General features: G+C 32.1%; 1 protein-coding gene across 1 annotated transcript; it reads left to right on the forward strand.

Moving 5' to 3' along the window:
* Nucleotides 1-7,335: 7,335 nt before the first annotated feature.
* On the forward strand, nt 7,336-11,363 carry LOC115712352 (B3 domain-containing protein LOC_Os12g40080). The gene is made up of 10 exons (XM_030640623.2): nt 7,336-7,827; nt 8,250-8,697; nt 8,810-9,016; nt 9,101-9,303; nt 9,406-9,685; nt 9,797-9,951; nt 10,065-10,350; nt 10,434-10,571; nt 10,659-10,783; nt 10,876-11,363. Exons 1-10 carry the CDS (start codon nt 7,738-7,740, stop codon nt 11,128-11,130), a joined length of 2,187 nt encoding a protein of 728 aa, XP_030496483.2. The 5' UTR covers nt 7,336-7,737; the 3' UTR covers nt 11,131-11,363.
* The last annotated feature ends 6,957 nt before the right edge of the window (nt 11,364-18,320 follow it).

Consider the following 18,320-nt stretch of genomic DNA (forward strand, 5'->3'; position numbering starts at 1 on the left):
ATGCTCGTGGTAATTTATATGGACATGGGCAATGCTCGAGTAACTTTGAACTTTCTCTCCATTTTTGTAGATTTTTTATTCCACCACTCTTAATTTAAAAGGACAAATACTTTGCATATTTGTCTTTGAGCTTAGGGAGAGCAATTTGAGATTTTAATTTTGTGGCTGTATCTATTATTTAGATAGATTGCCTACGTACCCTCGGCGGGATCAAGCCTTTCGTAGTTCGTAATACGCATTTTGTGCATTTGTGCTTCTTTACTCCATGCTTAAGCTTCATGCTTCCAAATGCATTTTAGCTTCTTGCTTTGCGTCATGGCTTTTGCATTTAGTTCTTGCTTTCTGCTTTGAACTTTGAGCTTTTGCCTTTTTTTTTTTTTTGTTGGACTTTTCTTTTTGATTTGCCCAACTTTTTCTTGAGCGTTAGCTTTTTGCTTTGCTCAATTTTTTTTTCGAGCTTCAGCTTTCTGCAGTGCGCTATTTTCCTAAGCTTTAGCTTTTTGCTTTGCTTATTATTTTTCGAGCATTTGCTTTTTTATTTGTGCTCAATTTTCCTAAGCTTTAGCTTTCTGCTTTGCTTATTATGTTTTTTTTTTTTTGAGCGTTTGCATTTTTTTTTGTGCTCAATTTTTTTATCATTCACTTTTTGCTTGCTCTATTTTTTTTGAGCATTCGCTTTTTGCTTGTTCTATTTTTTTTTTTAGCATTCGCTTTTTGCTTGTTCTATTTTTTTCTTGAGCGTTAACTTTTTTTTTTGCTATGCTCAATTTTTTTTTTTTTTTTGAGCATTCGCTTTTTGCTTGCTCTTTTTTCCTTGGGCGTTAGCTTTTTTTGTTAAGCTCAATTTTTTTTTAGGTTGCAACGGGTGACAACCTTTCTCCTCATTTAAAAGGAAGACATGTCCTTAGTTAAAGACACAATGTCACAATGTGCTTTTTGAAATTGAGACTCTATTTGGATTTCTTCGTGTTGGACCATCTTTTCAATGATATTTTTAAGGGCACGACATTTCGTTGTTGAATGAGTATCACTTTGATGGTACTGACAATAATTAGTTTTGTCAATATTAGTGCCTTCTTTTATTTTTTTAGGCTTTGGGAGATTTATAGCTTTTGCAGCCAATAATCCATCTAATATTTGTTCGACATCATCTTCATCAATGAACGAATACCCCATAGTCTCTTTTATAATGGACTCTTTCGGTAGTATTTTAGCTTTTTCTTTGCCTTTGTCATATTTTACAAAGGTAGCCATTGATTCATATGACATGTCGTTTTGACGAGCTATTTGCACCTCAACATTACTTGCTTTGGAAACGAGCTCATTGAAAGTTTCAGGTTCTGTGGAGCATAAGTAAACTGCTATCTCAGGAATGAGATTTTGCCTACACAATTGAACTGCAGATAGCTCAGATAATTTTTCTGGACATTGAAGTCGAACACTTCTCCATCTAGCAATAAATTCATTGACAGATTCATCTGTTCTTTGCTTAGTTTCAGCTAAGTCACTAAGAGTGACTTCCCTTATTGAGCTTACAAACTGAGCAATGAAGGCTCTTTGCATGTTATCCCATGTGATTATCGATCCTGGTGGTAATTGCGTATACCAAGTGAATGCCACCCCTTTAAGCGATTGTACGAATTGTCTTATGAGTAATGGATCAGACTGAGCAGATTCACCACATGCCGAGACAAAGTACGCCAGATGTTCTTTGGGGGACCCATTTATCCCATCAAACTTTTCAAATTGTAAGTTTATGTAATTTGGGGGATATGGAACATAATCATAATGGGACGGGTATGGTTTATGGTATCCAAGAATGGGAATATTTGTTGTTTCATAACACTCTCGGATGCTTTCCATGATTAGTGCTTTCAATTCCTGATGAGGTATTGAAGTTGATGGTGTAGGCTCTTTTGAACAAGGTTGCATTGGCAAAGTTATTGACACTTGCCCCTGTTCCACTTGTTTTTGCTTACTTAAACTAGCTTGTTTAGCTAATTGTGTTGTAAGATATTCGACTTCAGCGTCTTTCTCCGCCAACTTTCTTTGCAACTCTTCAATTTGTTCTTCCAAACTCATCGTTCCAATAACAAACACTGACATACTGTTAGATTCAATGTTGTTACATCTCATTGACTTCCTTGGGAAAGTCTTCTCATGATTTGTAGATGGAACATTGCGATATGAGTCACTGGAACATTTAATGAAGCTTTTGGATTGAACTGCTAAGAAACTGGGGCACTTATAAGCTAAACATTTTTGTACATGATGTAGTTTTGAGCATACTACTTGTCTCATGTACTGTTTTGGCTTATTCCTTAATGCGCCAGTTATAGCAGTGGTGGTTCTTATGGTATTTAGACCATGAAGACATTCCCACCTTCCTTCTTCTTTTTCTTTTGAAGTCCATTCATTTATGCCATTAGAAAATGTGTACGAGTTCAACTGTGAAAAGTTAAACCCAGTACTTGCATCATTTCTTTTGGACCTCGGCTTTGATGTAAATCCCTTAGTAGGATTACCTTGAAACAATGAGATGTTTCTCACAAGGTTTGACTCAATTCCTTCTATATTTACCTTAAAAGGTTTTCTAGAAATAACCGGTTCTGCCCCAGCATATTTGGTGTATGACCCAGTCGTACTACTATTTAGTAGCTTTGTGCAAAGTGATGAGGTAGGATCTTTAGTAGTCTTTTGTACTGAGAAATCTAGACCATTAGCTTCCTCCTCCGTTGAGTTTACCATGCAAAAACTGACATCAACCAGGTGGATTGGAACAGAACCGATCATTATTTGAGTTAGGCCTTGTTGCTTAACCTTTGTGGTTCCAATATGAATGCAACTAGATTTTGTGGACTTTGTTTGGATGGACTCCAAAGACTTGGGTATTGCAATAGCCTTTGATACTTGAGCAACTCCTCTATTAATGGATTTGTCATTGCTCTTCTTTCGTCCATTGGCGGCTTTTCTTTTTAAAGCCTTCGTGGTTTGATGAGCTTTCATGACCTTCATTGCTCTAGGAACATCAATTTGAGTACAGGTTCCAATAGAAAATGTCATGAGAAAACCATCTTTCTTCTTTTGCCCCAAGTTGGTGTGCGCATGTGCAAGCTTGTGAAAAAATACTGTTACTTTCGGTGCCATTATTTTTCTCTGTAAAATAGCACACCTAATTACAAAAGTGTCATTTTTTTAATTCTCAACGTAATTAGAGATGAAAAGGAGAATGGGTCCCACCGGGCGTGCCAAAAATTATGTTAAACAAAAATTTCACATTTAAAATATTAAAATAAATGCAAAACACAATTTCACCTATGCCAAAATTATAGCATAAGAGTTTATTAATTTAAGTTCGACCCATCCAAGATTATAAGAATAACCTCTTAATTACAATCCTTTTAAATAAAGGAAATACCCTTTGATTCCAATTACAATGACATTAAATAATTAAAATAAATTTGGGAAATTTGGGGTAAATTTGGAATTGCAGCTGAACTCAGTCCATTTAATTAACTGAGCTGCCTACATACCTTCTTTGTGAAGGATCAAACCACTTGTAGTTCAGAATGCGGTATTTTAGAATTTGGATATAAGGATTCCGGTAGATGACCATTTTCGGGAATCCTTTGCTATTTTGAGAATTCGGAAAAATTCCTAAGTGTATGACCTTTTATAGAATTTTGAGAGTTGTGTTTTATACCATTTTACGGTATTAGCGATTGCACTTAGTCTTAGCAACTAAGTTGCCTACGTATCCTTTTATAGGAATCAAGTCAAACGTAGTTCCGACAATCTTTGTGAAAGTTAATTCACTTTGCCATTTTGAGGTGAATGACCTCATTTAGCATTTTGAGATAAGAGAACCTCACTTGAGATTTTTTTGAGGTAAAAGACCTCATTTGAGAATTTTGAGGTGAATGACCTCATTTAGAATTTTATAGAGGTGAATGACCTCATTTGGGATTTGATGAGGATTTGTGATTGTACCTAATCTTAGCAATTAGGTTGCCTACGTACCCAAAATGGGATCAAATCGAACGTAGTTCATATTATTTTAGAAGATTTTTGATCTTGTATTCTTTAGAGACATTGAGTTTATTTTAGATTGAAACTCATTTTTAGTCTCACATGAATAAATTTAGTTATCACTTGAATGACAATTCTATTTTAGTGAGAATGAATTGTGAAATAATTCAAACTTACTTGACTTGGTGTCTTTAATTAAGTAATTTGAATAAGTAGGAGTTGAGAGAAATTTGTTTTGACAAAAATATGTATTATTTTGTTATATCTTGTCACATGTTTGACACTAGAATTTTTGTTTCTATTTTTCTCCTCCCATTAACTTGATTGCACATTTTTTATTTGCTTTCAGTACGTATCAATGTTTCTCTTAAACTTTTGATAAGTAGTACAACATTGATATATGTTATGTGTACTGATTTGTTTAGTAGCGTAATATATGTATATTCGTGACACAATATCATCCTTTTTCACAAACATGAACATACATATATATAAATGACCTTATGTAATATCTCTCATGCATATATATATATATATTAATACATACATAAAACCGAGATCATTTTTTATGCAATTGATTCATAAGCCCAAGTAGTTTTTTTATTTGAGATATTGCTTTATATAGATTGAATATATATACACATATATTCATTTTAGATTTTCAAATTGATTATATCTCTCCTCAAGTTCAATTAAAGTCTTTTACGATAAAAAAAGACTTTTCAACTACAAAAATAATTTGGTCAAAATCAATCAATCTCATTTTGTTAAATTGATTCTTAATGACAAATTTGACAGCATAACCTTTCTCTTTATTTAAGATTTTTATCTTCTTCTTTGATTATACACCCCATATTGACTTATTTTCTGAAGTCTAGGGAATCAAAGAGAAATATAAAAATCGTATATGAGAAATTTGGCAGAATAACAACAAAGATATTTGTATTTTTTCTTTTGATTATATACCACATATTGACTTATTTTCTGAAGTCTTGTGAATCAAAAGAAATCATAAAAATATCTATGAGAAATTCATTGCAGGAGAAAAGAAATTTAGTGTGAAAGAAAATAAGGGCAACCCCTTAATTTACCTTGTAGAAATCTTTTGAAAATGAGAATATCAATACTCTAAAATTCAAAGTAATATTTCTTTGAAAAATTTTGACAAAGTTTTCTTTTCTTTCTCTCCTTCCCCCCGTTTGATTTTTTTATCCCTCCTTATAAGCTAATTTTTTTACCATATATTGATATGAGAGTGGAGAGGTGAATGGTGGGTAGTTATGAGTTAGTGGAGAGAAAAATTGGGATATATTATTAATTAATAATATATATTTTTTTCTGACCGATTCTTTTTTTCTTATTATTATATATTTTTTATATAATAAAATTTTAAAAAAATCGATTCAACAGGGCGAAACAGAAGTTATGAAACACTAAACACAGCTACTTACTTAACTACTTGAGACTAGCTTAAGTGGCCATGAAAGAGTATAAGAGGGTGTGTGTGTGAGAGGGATCTAAAGGAGTATAAGAGGGTGTATGTGAGAGGGATCTTGGGATCTCAAAGTGGCCATAAAAAATAAAAAGGTATGTGAGGGTGCATGTGTGGGGGTTCTCAGATTGAGAACGAGACTTCCAAATTATACAATATAATTTATATATAATATAAAGGAAAGCACAAAATGAGTTTAGGTGGCATCTTAGATTTTTTTTATTTTATTTTTAAAATTTTGTAGTTTTTTCTATTTTGTTTAGAAAACAACTACAAAAATACTTGGAACTAAATGTCCCTTGTTTATAAATGATGTAGGCATCATCCATGTAGGTTATAAATATTATTCTTTTTAAGTCATATTAAATCATCCAAAAGTATTTTTGTTCATGGGTGGTTGATTAGTTTCTTACCCTGTAAGTTTTTATTATTTTATTTTTAATGTCTTATAGTTTTTTATGTTTCATCTAATATACATTTCATTATTTATATTTTTAAAATTAATTATTTAATAAATATTTATTTTATAAATTTTTTATATTTGATGTAATATATAATAATAATAATATACAATTTATTATAAGTTAATTTTTTCTAGATTTTATATATAATTCTATAAATTATTTTTTTTCTTAATATATAAAGAAAAATATAAATCAAATGAGATGTCATTTTATGAATATTTTTTTATTATTTATCTATTAATATTTTATCTATTTTATAATATGTCTTCTAAGTAATATATATATTTTGTAAGAGTCTCACAATGTTTACAAACTATGTGAGTATTATACTTATTAACTATAAGTAAACACAATATATATTATATTTCATTAAAAAAAATACAACAAGTAAAATATTTCTTCATTCACACCGATTTGTCCAAAAATAATATTGTTTCTCTTTATAGGGGTAATTGAATACCTTATCCAATTAATTTTATATATTTATATATAAATATATATATTCTATTGATCAACTTTATATAAATATCTAAAAATTAATATTTTTTTCTATATATTTGATTATTTTTGTCCATTTACATATAATATTTGTAATTTTTTTTATTTCATAATTACTTTAAATATACATTTTAATTAGTTTATGTATATATACATCTTAATTGAGTTAAAAAATGTGGCACTAGAAAAGAGAAGAGACAAAAATATTCATCAATTAAAATAATAATATTAGCCTAACTTAAAAAATTGATACAAATAATTAATATTATAAATAATAATAGTAATAAAAAATATAACAAATCATGATTCATTAATTTAATGAATTGTTGCAACAAAAAATTAAGAAATAATATTTTAAAATATCTACCTCTCATTTAATAAAAAGGTTAAAAATTTACAATGTTTAAATTATTAATACTTAAATTAATAATTTTATATAAATAAAAAAAACTATAAAAATATTTAATTTAAATATATATGAACAAAAAAACTAAGTTTTGCTATAAATGAATAAATAAAAAATTATAATTTTTTTAATTATAGAAAAATTTATACCATTATAATATTTGATTCATTTAAAAAAAAATTATATTTTTAATAGTTTTTAATTATTATGAATAACTTTATTTGAAATGTGCTTTTATTTTATTGTATTATGATTAAAATTTGTGCTAATCACAAATAAAAGAAATTTTACATAAAATATATTATATAATTTTATATTATTCATAAAAAATATAAAATAGTATTAGAATGAATTGAGATTTTATTCGTAACTAAAAATTAATTTCTTTAATGTAAAATTTAAAAAAAAATTATTACGCGGATCTATTCCCTAGTGTATATATAAACTCTTTAATAAAAAAAGACAACTACTTATTTTCTTCTGTTTGCTGTGGTGTGGGCTGGGACAGGTAATTAATAACAGCCAACAGAAGAAAATAAAACGACGGCTAGTAGCATTAAAACAGGCCCTGCTCTGCATCATCATTAAGATTTTCATATCAAAATCAACATATGTCCCACTTTTAATTTAATTAAGTATTTTCTACAGCAATTAATAAATACATAAATAAATATGATGATATAATACATATAGAGAGAGACAGACAATAAGTAATTAATAAGAGAAAGAAAGAGTTTGCTATTATTATTTTGAGAGGATATTGCCTTTGGTCTTAATTAGTAGATTAGATTAGTGGCAAGCTTTTATCTGAGTTTTTATAACACTTCTTTCTTTGCTACTCTTCAACAATGGCCAATGTTCACACAAAGTTTACTACTCCTACACCTCCTCATTTTTTCAAGATTATTCTTCAGAAAACTCTTCATGACAACAAGATAGTAAGTATATATTATATATTATTCAAGTACAGAATTTTCTTTTTCCCCTTCTAACTATTTTCTGTTTTGACTTGAGGAATATTGTTAGAGCTTCACACAGAGTATGAGTGAAGATAGCAAAGAAAGTTTGAGCTGAAAATGTCTTGTCTTGATCTAACACCTATTTATACTCAAAGACTATATAACATACTGTATTATCATAAAGTTGACATCTCTTACATATACAGAATACTCTATTCAAGTATAATATCTGATTTATTATATAAAAAAAAAAGTCTGAACAGTTATAAATAAAAATAACTTCTAAATTATAATTAATTATACATATATATGGTGTGGTCTTAAGTTGCAGTGATGTAGTTATGATTTCTGGTCAATTATTGTCTTTCACTAACATTTTATTTTAATCTTGTCTTGTGCAGCAAATCCCAAAGACATTTTGGGTGAAACATTGTGGGTCTTTATCAAATCAAGTATTTCTTAAACTACCATGTGGATCAACATGGGAGGTAGGACTAACAAAAACTAGTGATGGAAAGATTTGGATAGAAAATGGTTGGAATAAATTTGCACAACATTGTTCTTTAAGTTATGGAAATTTCTTAGTTTTTCGATATGAAGGAGACTCTCAGTTCCATGTTATCATATTTAACTTAACCACTACAGAGATAGATTATCCTTCTAATCCTAACAATTTGGGGAACCATAATGTTGAGTCTACTGAAGTCTTGGACAGTTTTCCAAGGAATTCTAAAACCAGTGACAAGTCTCCATTACCATGTTCTCAGCTCCACAAGAAAATTAAAACTAGTGTTTCTTGTAAACCACAAAGCAACAACCTATCTCTTCCTAGAATATCTACACCCAAAGGTACTTAATCTAAACCAAAATACATTATTTGTTTAGAAAACAGAACAATAGTTTTAGTAAATTTATTTCTGCATTGTCTTTTCATACATATGATGATTTACCACCTTTGAAGTTATGGAAAAAGAAAGCTTATCAAGTAAAGTAGACAAATCTGCCCCGAAAAGATACCAGAAACCGTCGTCTGACATTGAGAAGCATAATGCTGATGATACTAAAGATGGTATTTCAATTCAAGCCATGGACAAGTCTCCAATACCATGTTCAGCTAGGCCCCACAAGAAAATGAAAACTAGTCCTGATTATGGCACTAAATCTAAAGGTATAATTAAAACCGATGAAGCAATATTTTCATGTTAACTGTTAACATTTATTGTTTTGTGTAATGTGTTGAATATGTTTTCAGTCATGAAGTGGGAGTTTTCTGATAAAGAATGTGGAGAATCTTCCCTACCAGAGTGGATGAAACCTGAAATCTTTTTAAGTAGACAGATTTTGAGTGCTAATGAAAAGGCTGAAGCTGTCAAGAGAGTTAAAGATTTTCAATCTAAAGACCCCTTTTTCATGGTTTACATACAACCATCAGCTGTTGGAGCTAACTATAATGTGGTAAATGGCTACAAGCTTCTTACAAGTTTATCTATTTGAAATATAATGTTTCTCATATTGACTTAAATGTATTCTTCTTCATTTTCAACTTTTGTTGTCAAGATTATACCTTCTATCTTTGCAAGTCAATACCTCCTCAACAACATCAATAAGCATGGAGATGTGATACTTAAGGTTGAGGATGGAAGGACCTGGTCTGTTAGATACTGTTTTTCACGGCGGAAAAGAGCTTCTAAAACCAAATTCCAGCGCGGTTGGAAGGCCTTTGCTCAGGAAAATGATTTGAAAGTAGGTGATGTTTGTGCCTTTGTTTTGAGAGAGAGCATTGGGATAATGTTATTTGAAGTAGTTATTTTTTGTGGAAATGGAGTACAAAAATCAGGTAAACAAAAGAACTCTCTACTTATTCTATATATAAGAATTTTACTCTCTTGATCATTCCCAAAAGAATCACTTTTTTTTGTTATTATTTTATTTGGTTGCAAAATTTAAGCCATGCCAAAATCTTGCAACAACACCATGATGATCAATAGAAGAAGTGGCCTAAAACAAACTACAGTTCTTGAAAGAGGAAGCTCTTCTCAATCCGAAAGGCCATCCTTCACAGTTATTATGCATGAAACTTATGCAACTGGTCATTGTTATTTTGTAAGTTTCTCAGTTTATAGAACATAAATTTTTCATGAAATTTACACTATCTATTTCCATTGTTTCACAATATAGAATGTTGTATTCTTATAATTCATTTCATTTTTGGACAGGTCTTGCCATACAAGTTTGTGGAGAAATACATTAAAAAGAAAGAATGTGAGGTAAGACTTTCGCTTCCAGATGGTAGATGTTGGTTTGTCCAATTGAAGGTGAGGCAGGCAAATGCATGTCCAAGAGCTGAATTGTGCCGAGGCTGGAGAGAATTCGCGTTGGATAATAGTCTGCAAGCGGGTGATATCTGCAAGTTTGAATTAACTATTGACAATGGCAATGAAGTTTCATTTAAAGTTTCCATTGATAAGGATTATGATTATGATGATGCATATAACAAGAAAGGTTAGAAATGCTCATAACAAATATTTATAATTGAATGCATTTATGGTTTTTAGTATTAACTTACTCACAAGTGTTGTTTTCAGTTGCAAATAAGAGAAAAGCAATTACACCTTCCAAGCTAAAGAAAAATCCTTCTGTGAAAGTTGAATCTTCTTTTGCTCATAACAACATGAATATAAAGAAAGAACAAGTGGAAATTAAAGTTGAACCTAATATTTCAGGTATATGGTTCATTCAATAATAATGTCAAACATACTATATTTAAGAAAATTCAGCTTAAATTTTTGTTTATAATAAATTGAATGCAGACATGACTATGAAACTGAAATCTGACAATCAAGGCAGAGCTTCTAAGGTAGCCAGCAAATTCTTCTCAAACAATCCTTACTTCCATGTGGTTTTGCGATCAAATCACGTGTATGGATTTAAATTGGTATGTTTGAAAAGTTTTGATTCTATAAATATATGGTTTAGTTATGAATTAAGATCAATATTTTATACTAGTTATGATTATTATTTTTGCAGCCTTTTCCGAGTAAATTTGCAAGCCAACATTTAGAGGGAAAGGGTCAAGTTATGAGTCTTTGGGTTGGTGAGAAATATTGGGATGTGAAGTTAATGCATTTTAAATCAACATATGAGTTTGGTGCTGGATGGATTGCATTTGCAGTAGAAAACTCTCTCATGCCAAAAGATGTGTGCGTCTTTGAGCTAATTAACAACAATCAAGCTGAGATGAAAGTTCACATATTTAGAGAAAGTGATTTGGCTCAAGAGTAGTAACTTTTGGTTTGTTGTAATTATGCAAGTCACGAGAATCATTTTGGGAGCAATGACATAGATTAGTTTAGCTGAAGGTTTTTCTTTTGATGTGTATTTTAGAGTTTATTGTGAATTTATGATACTATTGTTAAGTCCCCAAGTGATGATTTCTCCACATCGCTTGGAAATACACTTTACCACCCTTGTTTTTATATAAATATTTACTAGTGCAAGCTTGCTTTTTCACTTTATATTATAATTAACTATTAAGCAAATAAACAATCTAATTTAAATTTAGTAAATGTGATTTTGAATTCAATACCTAAAACTTAACTGAATTTTGAGATGAAATCCTTGATGACTTATGCTTTGAAAAATTATTTAGGCATTTTCTTTAGAATGTTTGTGCCTTTTAAGCTAACTTATTTTGTGATTATCCCTAGTTTATATCTTTTGAGTCTTAATCTAATTATAATTTTTTTACTACACACTTTTTGAGTTAAAAAAAAAAAAAGAAAAAGAAAAAATTGATCCATTAATTATTTTTATTTAAACTAATTATGTTATGGGTTATGGGTTTAAAAAAAAAAAAATTATGTTATGGGTTTCAAAAAAGTTTGAGAGAAATTGTAAATATGATATTGTGTTTTAAGAGGCTAAAAGCTTAAAAAGAATGAGATAAATTTTTAACATGTTGTAATTTTTTTCTTCAATTTCAAAAAAAAAAAAAATAAGAAAAAAAAATGAATAGTAAATAATCTTTGGTATGGATTGCAAAGTAAAAATATATATATATATAAATCTCTCTTGTGTATGGGATAGTTTTGTAATAAAATTGAGATTTTTTGAATGTAAAAAATTTATGGTATAGTTGAGCTTAAATGAAATTTTCATATTCTTTTACCTAAGCCTAAGGTGTTATAACATGTGAAAGTCTTTTTGATTATAAAGCATTTGTTGTTGGCATTAGTGGAGAAGGTTTATTGATGCAAGTATATTCAAAAAATTGGTTTGTAGAATTGTTTGGTATGAGTTGAGCATAGATAATGGAATTTAAATATTGGGGTCATTTGTGAGTCATATTATTTATTTTCCTCAATGAACTTTAAGGATGAACTTTGAGGCAGTTGAGCTAAATTTTAGTTAAAAATTGCAATTGAAATTTTATGGGAAATGAAATGTAGTATAGATAGCAATGGTGGCTTACTTTGTGTGTTCGTTGTTTTTTTTCGTTAGTTTAACTTGGCCTTTACTCGAGGACAAGTAAAGGTTAAGTTTATGAGAATTTGTTAAGTCCATTTTTAGACTCTAATATTCTAATATTTTATCGTTTTATTATTTGGATTTATGTTTGGTGTTTACTTTTGTGTGTTTTTGAGGAGAAATATTGGGAGATCTCCATTTTTGTTTTTTTTTTTTGAATGAAATATCAACTTCATTAAATCAAAAGCATTCAGAAAACAAGATATCCCTCAAATCAGGCCAGATATCTTGCTCTAGAATACAACCACCAGAGATAAATCGAGAGTGCCTTGCAATAGCATGGGCAACTCGATTAGCTGATCGTTTAACAAAACGTAATTTAACATCATGTAAGAAAGATAATAACAAGCGACAATCATCTATAACAATACCAAAAAGAGAGGACATTTTTTGGTTGCTTCTTATTGCTTGCACTGATAAAAGACTGTCGGTTTCAAGCTCCACATTCTTCCAACCCTTGTTCTTTATCCAGCTTAGAGCTTCTTTGATGCCCAAGGCTTCAATCACTTCGGCAGTGTGTGTACCATAACAGTAGGATGTTTTGGCCTCTAAGAACTTACCTTGGTGATTCCTTGCTACTATCCCATAGCCATAAGAGTTGTCTTGCTGATAAAGGGCCGCATCTACATTTATCTTGAGATTATTTGTTGCAGGTGGTGTCCAAAGCTCAGCCCCTTCATCATTATTATTGAACGATAGTGTTAAAAGGGCGCTTTTGTCTTGAGCTTTCCTCCAATGTTCAAGAGTAATTGAAGAGTTGACCATAACTTCTCTGACAGTAGGCTTGTGTTTTTTCCAGACAACTTGATTGCGACCTTTCCATAAGGCCCAACAGAGGGTGGCTGCACGACATATGAAGTCGCTGTCACTGGTACATAGCAGCTGCTCAAACCAGTTTCCAACCGAGAAAGATTGGTCATTTAGCACAGGCTGTCCAAAATTATTCCAGCAGGCAGTAGAGAATTCACATGAAAACAGTGCGTGGGAGATAGTTTCTGGTGCAGAATGGCAAACGGGGCAGGTTGAAGATATTGGAACATGCTTAGTGACAAGGTTCACACAAGTTGGGAGAGTACCTGTGATAGCTCGCCACAAAAAGTTCAGAACTTTAGGAGGTATCTTCAAGTGCCAGAATTTACGCCAAAAACCAGAATTATTTGGCCTTGGAGTGACTGGTTTTTGGCTCTGCAGCAGGTTGTATGCACTTTTAACACTGAAAATTCCATTTGGTTCAGCTGTCCAAGACCAACAGTCGGGTCTAGAAGAGGAACTTAGTGGAATATTAAGAATTAGATCAGCTTCTTGGGGAGAAAATAGGTCATATATGACTTCAGCATCCCAACTTTGTGAATTTGTGGCAAAAAGAGAGCTAACAGTATGTATTCTTAGCCCAGGATGAGAAGAAGTTACATATCTGTTGCTATTTGATGGCAGCCAAGGAGTACCCAAAATTCTAGTACTTTTACCATCACCAATAACACGAGCCACCCCAAGCCGAACCAAGTCCTTAGCACCCCAAATGCTACGCCACACAAAACTTGGGTTATTTCCAAGATCAGATGAGATGAAATCAGTATTTGGAAAGTACCTCGCTTTGTAGACTCTACCAGCAAGAGAGTCAGGCTTGCACAGTAAACGCCATCCTTGTTTAGCGAGCATTGCAAGATTAAAATCATGGAGATGCCTGAACCCCATTCCGCCTTCTTCTTTAGGAGTTGATAATCGATCCCACGACATCCAGATGATGCCTCGACCTTTACTAGAATTTGTCCTCCACCAGAAATTTGCCATTAGTTTTTCTATCTCGTTGCAAGTACCAATTGGAATAAGGAAAACACTCATGGCGTATGTTGGCAAAGATTGAACAACAGTTTTGAGTAGAATTTCTTTTCCAGCGCGAGAGAGAAACTTTCCATCCCAACTATTGATTCGAGCAATGACTTTATTTTTGATGAAACCAAGCACCGCATTCTTATTTCTGCCTATAATGTTTGGGAGCCCTAGATAAAGGCTGCCTTCAAGAGCTTCAGGCATATGAAGTGTATCACAGACCAGATTACGGATGGTGGTATCGGTATTAGGACTGAAGAAGATCGAAGACTTTGTATAGTTAATTTTCTGCCCAGATGCATTTTCAAAGATGTGTAGGAGATTGAATATACTGTTCGCGGCTTCTCTAGTAGCTTGACAAAACAAATAACTGTCATCCGCAAAAAACATGTGTGTTATGGAAGGTGCTCGTTGAGCAACACGGCATCCTTGGATGAGTCTATTTGCTTCAAATTTCTGGATGAGAGCGGACAGTCCTTCAGCACATATGATAAACAGATAAGTAGACAGCGGGTCTCCCTGGCGAATACCTCTGGATGGGGAGATAGAGTCAATCACATGACCATTATGAACAACGGTGTAGTGAACCGTGGATACACATCCCATAATAAGATCAACCCATTTGCTAGCAAAGCCCATACGTGACATAACTGCTCTGAGAAATCTCCATTCAACCCGATCGTAAGCTTTGCTCATATCAAGCTTAAGAGCCATGAAGCCTTTTTTACCTCTTCGCTTCCTCTTCAGATAATGCATGACTTCAAAGGCTACCATGACATTGTCAGAGATGAGGCGTCCAGGAATAAATGCACTTTGAGTTTCCGAGATAACAACATCAATCAGATCCCTCATTCGATTCGCCAAAACTTTCGAGATGACTTTATAGAGGACATTACACAAAGCTATCGGTCTAAGATCACCCATAACAGCAAAATTTTTCTTCTTTGGAATCAACACAAGATTAGTGGCATTAAGACTCTCTGGCATAAGGTCAGTATCAAAGTATTCTTTCACAGTTTTAATAACATCAGGGCCAACAATGTCCCAATGATGTTGGAAGAAACCAGGTCCCATACCGTCTGGCCCAGGAGCTTTATCGGGGTGCATAGAGAACACTGCCTGCTTAATTTCTTCATCTTGTATGGGCTGTAGGAGAGCTTCATTATGTGTGGCGCTGACAGATACTTTAACATTATCAATGACTTGGGCAGAAAAAGTATCTGTAGAATGATAAAGTTCCTCAAAGTACTGCTTTATAACCAAGTGTAGCCCGGTATTCCAACTTTGCCAGATGTCGTTATTGTCTTGGAGTTGCTGAATACTGTTTGATCTCTTACGAGCACTAGCCGTAGCATGAAAATATTTACTGTTCTTGTCACCCGAGTGTAACCAATACTGCTTGGACCTTTGTTTCCAATAGAGTTCCTGCTGTGCAAGGATTTCAAAATAATTGTTCTTTTCCACAGTAAAGTTTTCAGCATCAAAATTCAAAGTAGAATTTTTATATTTGGCCAATAGTTTCTTACTTTTCTGCAAACGGGTCTTGAAGTTTCCAGTGAGATGACGACCCCAGGCAGCCAATTGAACTCCACAGAGTTTGATTTTTCTTGTTATGCAATCGGTTTGGTTCGAGCTCCAGACATCAGCCACTATTTGCTTGCAAAGAGGCTCCCAATGCCAAGCATTCTCATATCGAAAATGGGCATAATAATTTGTAGCAGTAGCCATTTCAGGGAGTAAAATAATTGGTGAATGATCAGAAGATGAAAACTCAAGATTAGTAAGAGATACCTCATTATAAATATCCAACCAGCTTTGTGTAACCATAGCCCTGTCGAGACGAATTTCAACAGCACGAGAAGAACCTCTGCTTCGTTCCCAAATGAACGGGTAGCCCCTGAGTTCCAAGTCGATAAGGTTACAGTCACGAACGGCAGAATTAAAACCAGTAATCAAGGAGGAGGGGTATGGCCGACCTCCTTTCTTGTCTTCGTTACTCAAAATGTTGTTAAAATCACCTATAATGCACCAAGGTAAAGTTGATTCAGCTGCCAAGTCTCGAAGTAGAGTCCAGGTCCGATGCCTGAGATTTCGATTTGGCTCCCCATACAAGCCTGAAAGACGCCAAGGCTCCATACCAGGAAGATGAACTAACATATTAATGTGATTACTGGAAAAATTGAGGAGATGGGCTTCAGATGAGTCACGCCATAGCATAGCAAGGCCCCCTTTCCTACCATTAACATCAACAGACACACATCCTTCAAAGCCCAATCTATTTCTAACTTTCTCAACAACCTCTTTATTACACAAAGTTTCACAAAGGAAAACAAACTTGGGTTTCTTTTGGACACAAATATCCATTAGGAATTGTTGGGCCCGTGGGTTCCCAAGCCCACGGCAATTCCAACTTATTGTACTCATAATGCTTGGTGGGCTTGGAAACCAAGGCCCACCTTGTGCAAGTTTTTTGAATTGGTAACATCTGTAGATAGATTTTTATTAGTCTCCACTTCAGCAACATTTCCTTCAGTTTGACTGTCCACGGCCCCACTTGTAAAGACCATATTCAATCTTTTCCTTTTCAAGTCTGCTATCTCAATTAATTCCTCATTAGAATAGCTGGCTGAGTTGTCATTGACCAAAACAACATGGTCATTATGAGGATTTTCTTGGTTCCTTATATCATGCGAGTGAGTAATCATAGGATCATGATTGACATATAATTCTTGCTGATTTTTAGGCATTGCATTCATTCCTGTAGATGTAGCATCAGCTGGCGGATTTGCTTCCTGATTTTCCTCACGGTGGACTGTCTTGCCAGATCTCAGCCACGGAGAAGCAGTCAAGAAGTTTTGTCGTCGGAGAGGGGCTTTCATCTCTAAGCTATACGGTTTGACAAGTTGACTGGCAGGAATATCATACACTTTGTTACAAAACTTCTCGGCATGGCCCATGATTCCACAGATGAAACAAAAGGTGGGCACTCGTTCATACTTGAAATAAGCATAGAACCAGTCACCATTTCTACTACGAAATTTCATACGTCTTTTGAGTGGTTCAGTCACATTAATCTCTCCATTTTTGTTTATTTTGGTATTCTTCAAACCTTTTTGAGATAAAAATAGTTAATTATGAGGAAAAATAAAACTTCAAAATTTAAATAATGCTTAGTTGGAATTCTCATTGCCTAAAAAAAAGATTAAATTTGCTATTTTTAGCTTCAAAAAGTCGTGAAACATAATAAAAAATTGTCACTTTACAAAAATAAATTAGAGAATGAAGAATTTGGGAAACTACCTTAAATGTCGCAACTCAACAAAGAATTTCGCGGCATTCACTTGCTGGAAGAAGAAAAAAAAAATAGGAAATAAGAAATAAGAAATAGTGAAAAATTGGAAACATAATAGTTTCCTCTAAAAATTAGTAATTTTCATTTAATACATTAATGATTTATGTTTAAAACATAATTATTTCCATTTTACATATAATAGTTTCTATTTCAACATATTTATTTCTTACAAGCACATTTCAAATATAATCCAACTTCATATTATGTAATAATGTGTTCTTCAAGGAGTTTTCCAATAAATATATGAATGAGTGTTGGTGGAAATAAGACAAAGTGGGAGAGATTAGATTGTATATTTGCAATTTTTTTTTATTAAAATGAAAATAGAAAAATATCTACGTAAATTTGAAAAAAGAAATAGTAAATTAACATCTACTTAGTAAATCTCCTATATCTATATATAATTTTTTTTTTGGACAAAAATGCTAAATTATTTTAGTAAAACAATAATATTTTTTTTTTTCACCTTTTCTAATTGCCTATATAAATAGAAAATTAATAGCTCATTTGGTAAGCCGTATAAAAGTCGTATTGTATCAAATAATAAATAAAATTATGTTTGAATAAAATATTATACTATATTAATTATTAAGATTATTAATTTTAATACAATGTGAATTGTATTATTTAACGAATAATAAATGACTTATATTAATTTATATTATAATATTTTATCATTCATAATCATTTATCTATATTAAAAATCTAAATGTATTAAACAAACAATATTTAAATAAAGAGTAACTCTAAATTTTAAATAGTT

This window comes from Cannabis sativa, chromosome 4, assembly GCF_029168945.1.
Source record: "Cannabis sativa cultivar Pink pepper isolate KNU-18-1 chromosome 4, ASM2916894v1, whole genome shotgun sequence".
Lineage (NCBI taxonomy): Eukaryota > Viridiplantae > Streptophyta > Magnoliopsida > Rosales > Cannabaceae > Cannabis > Cannabis sativa.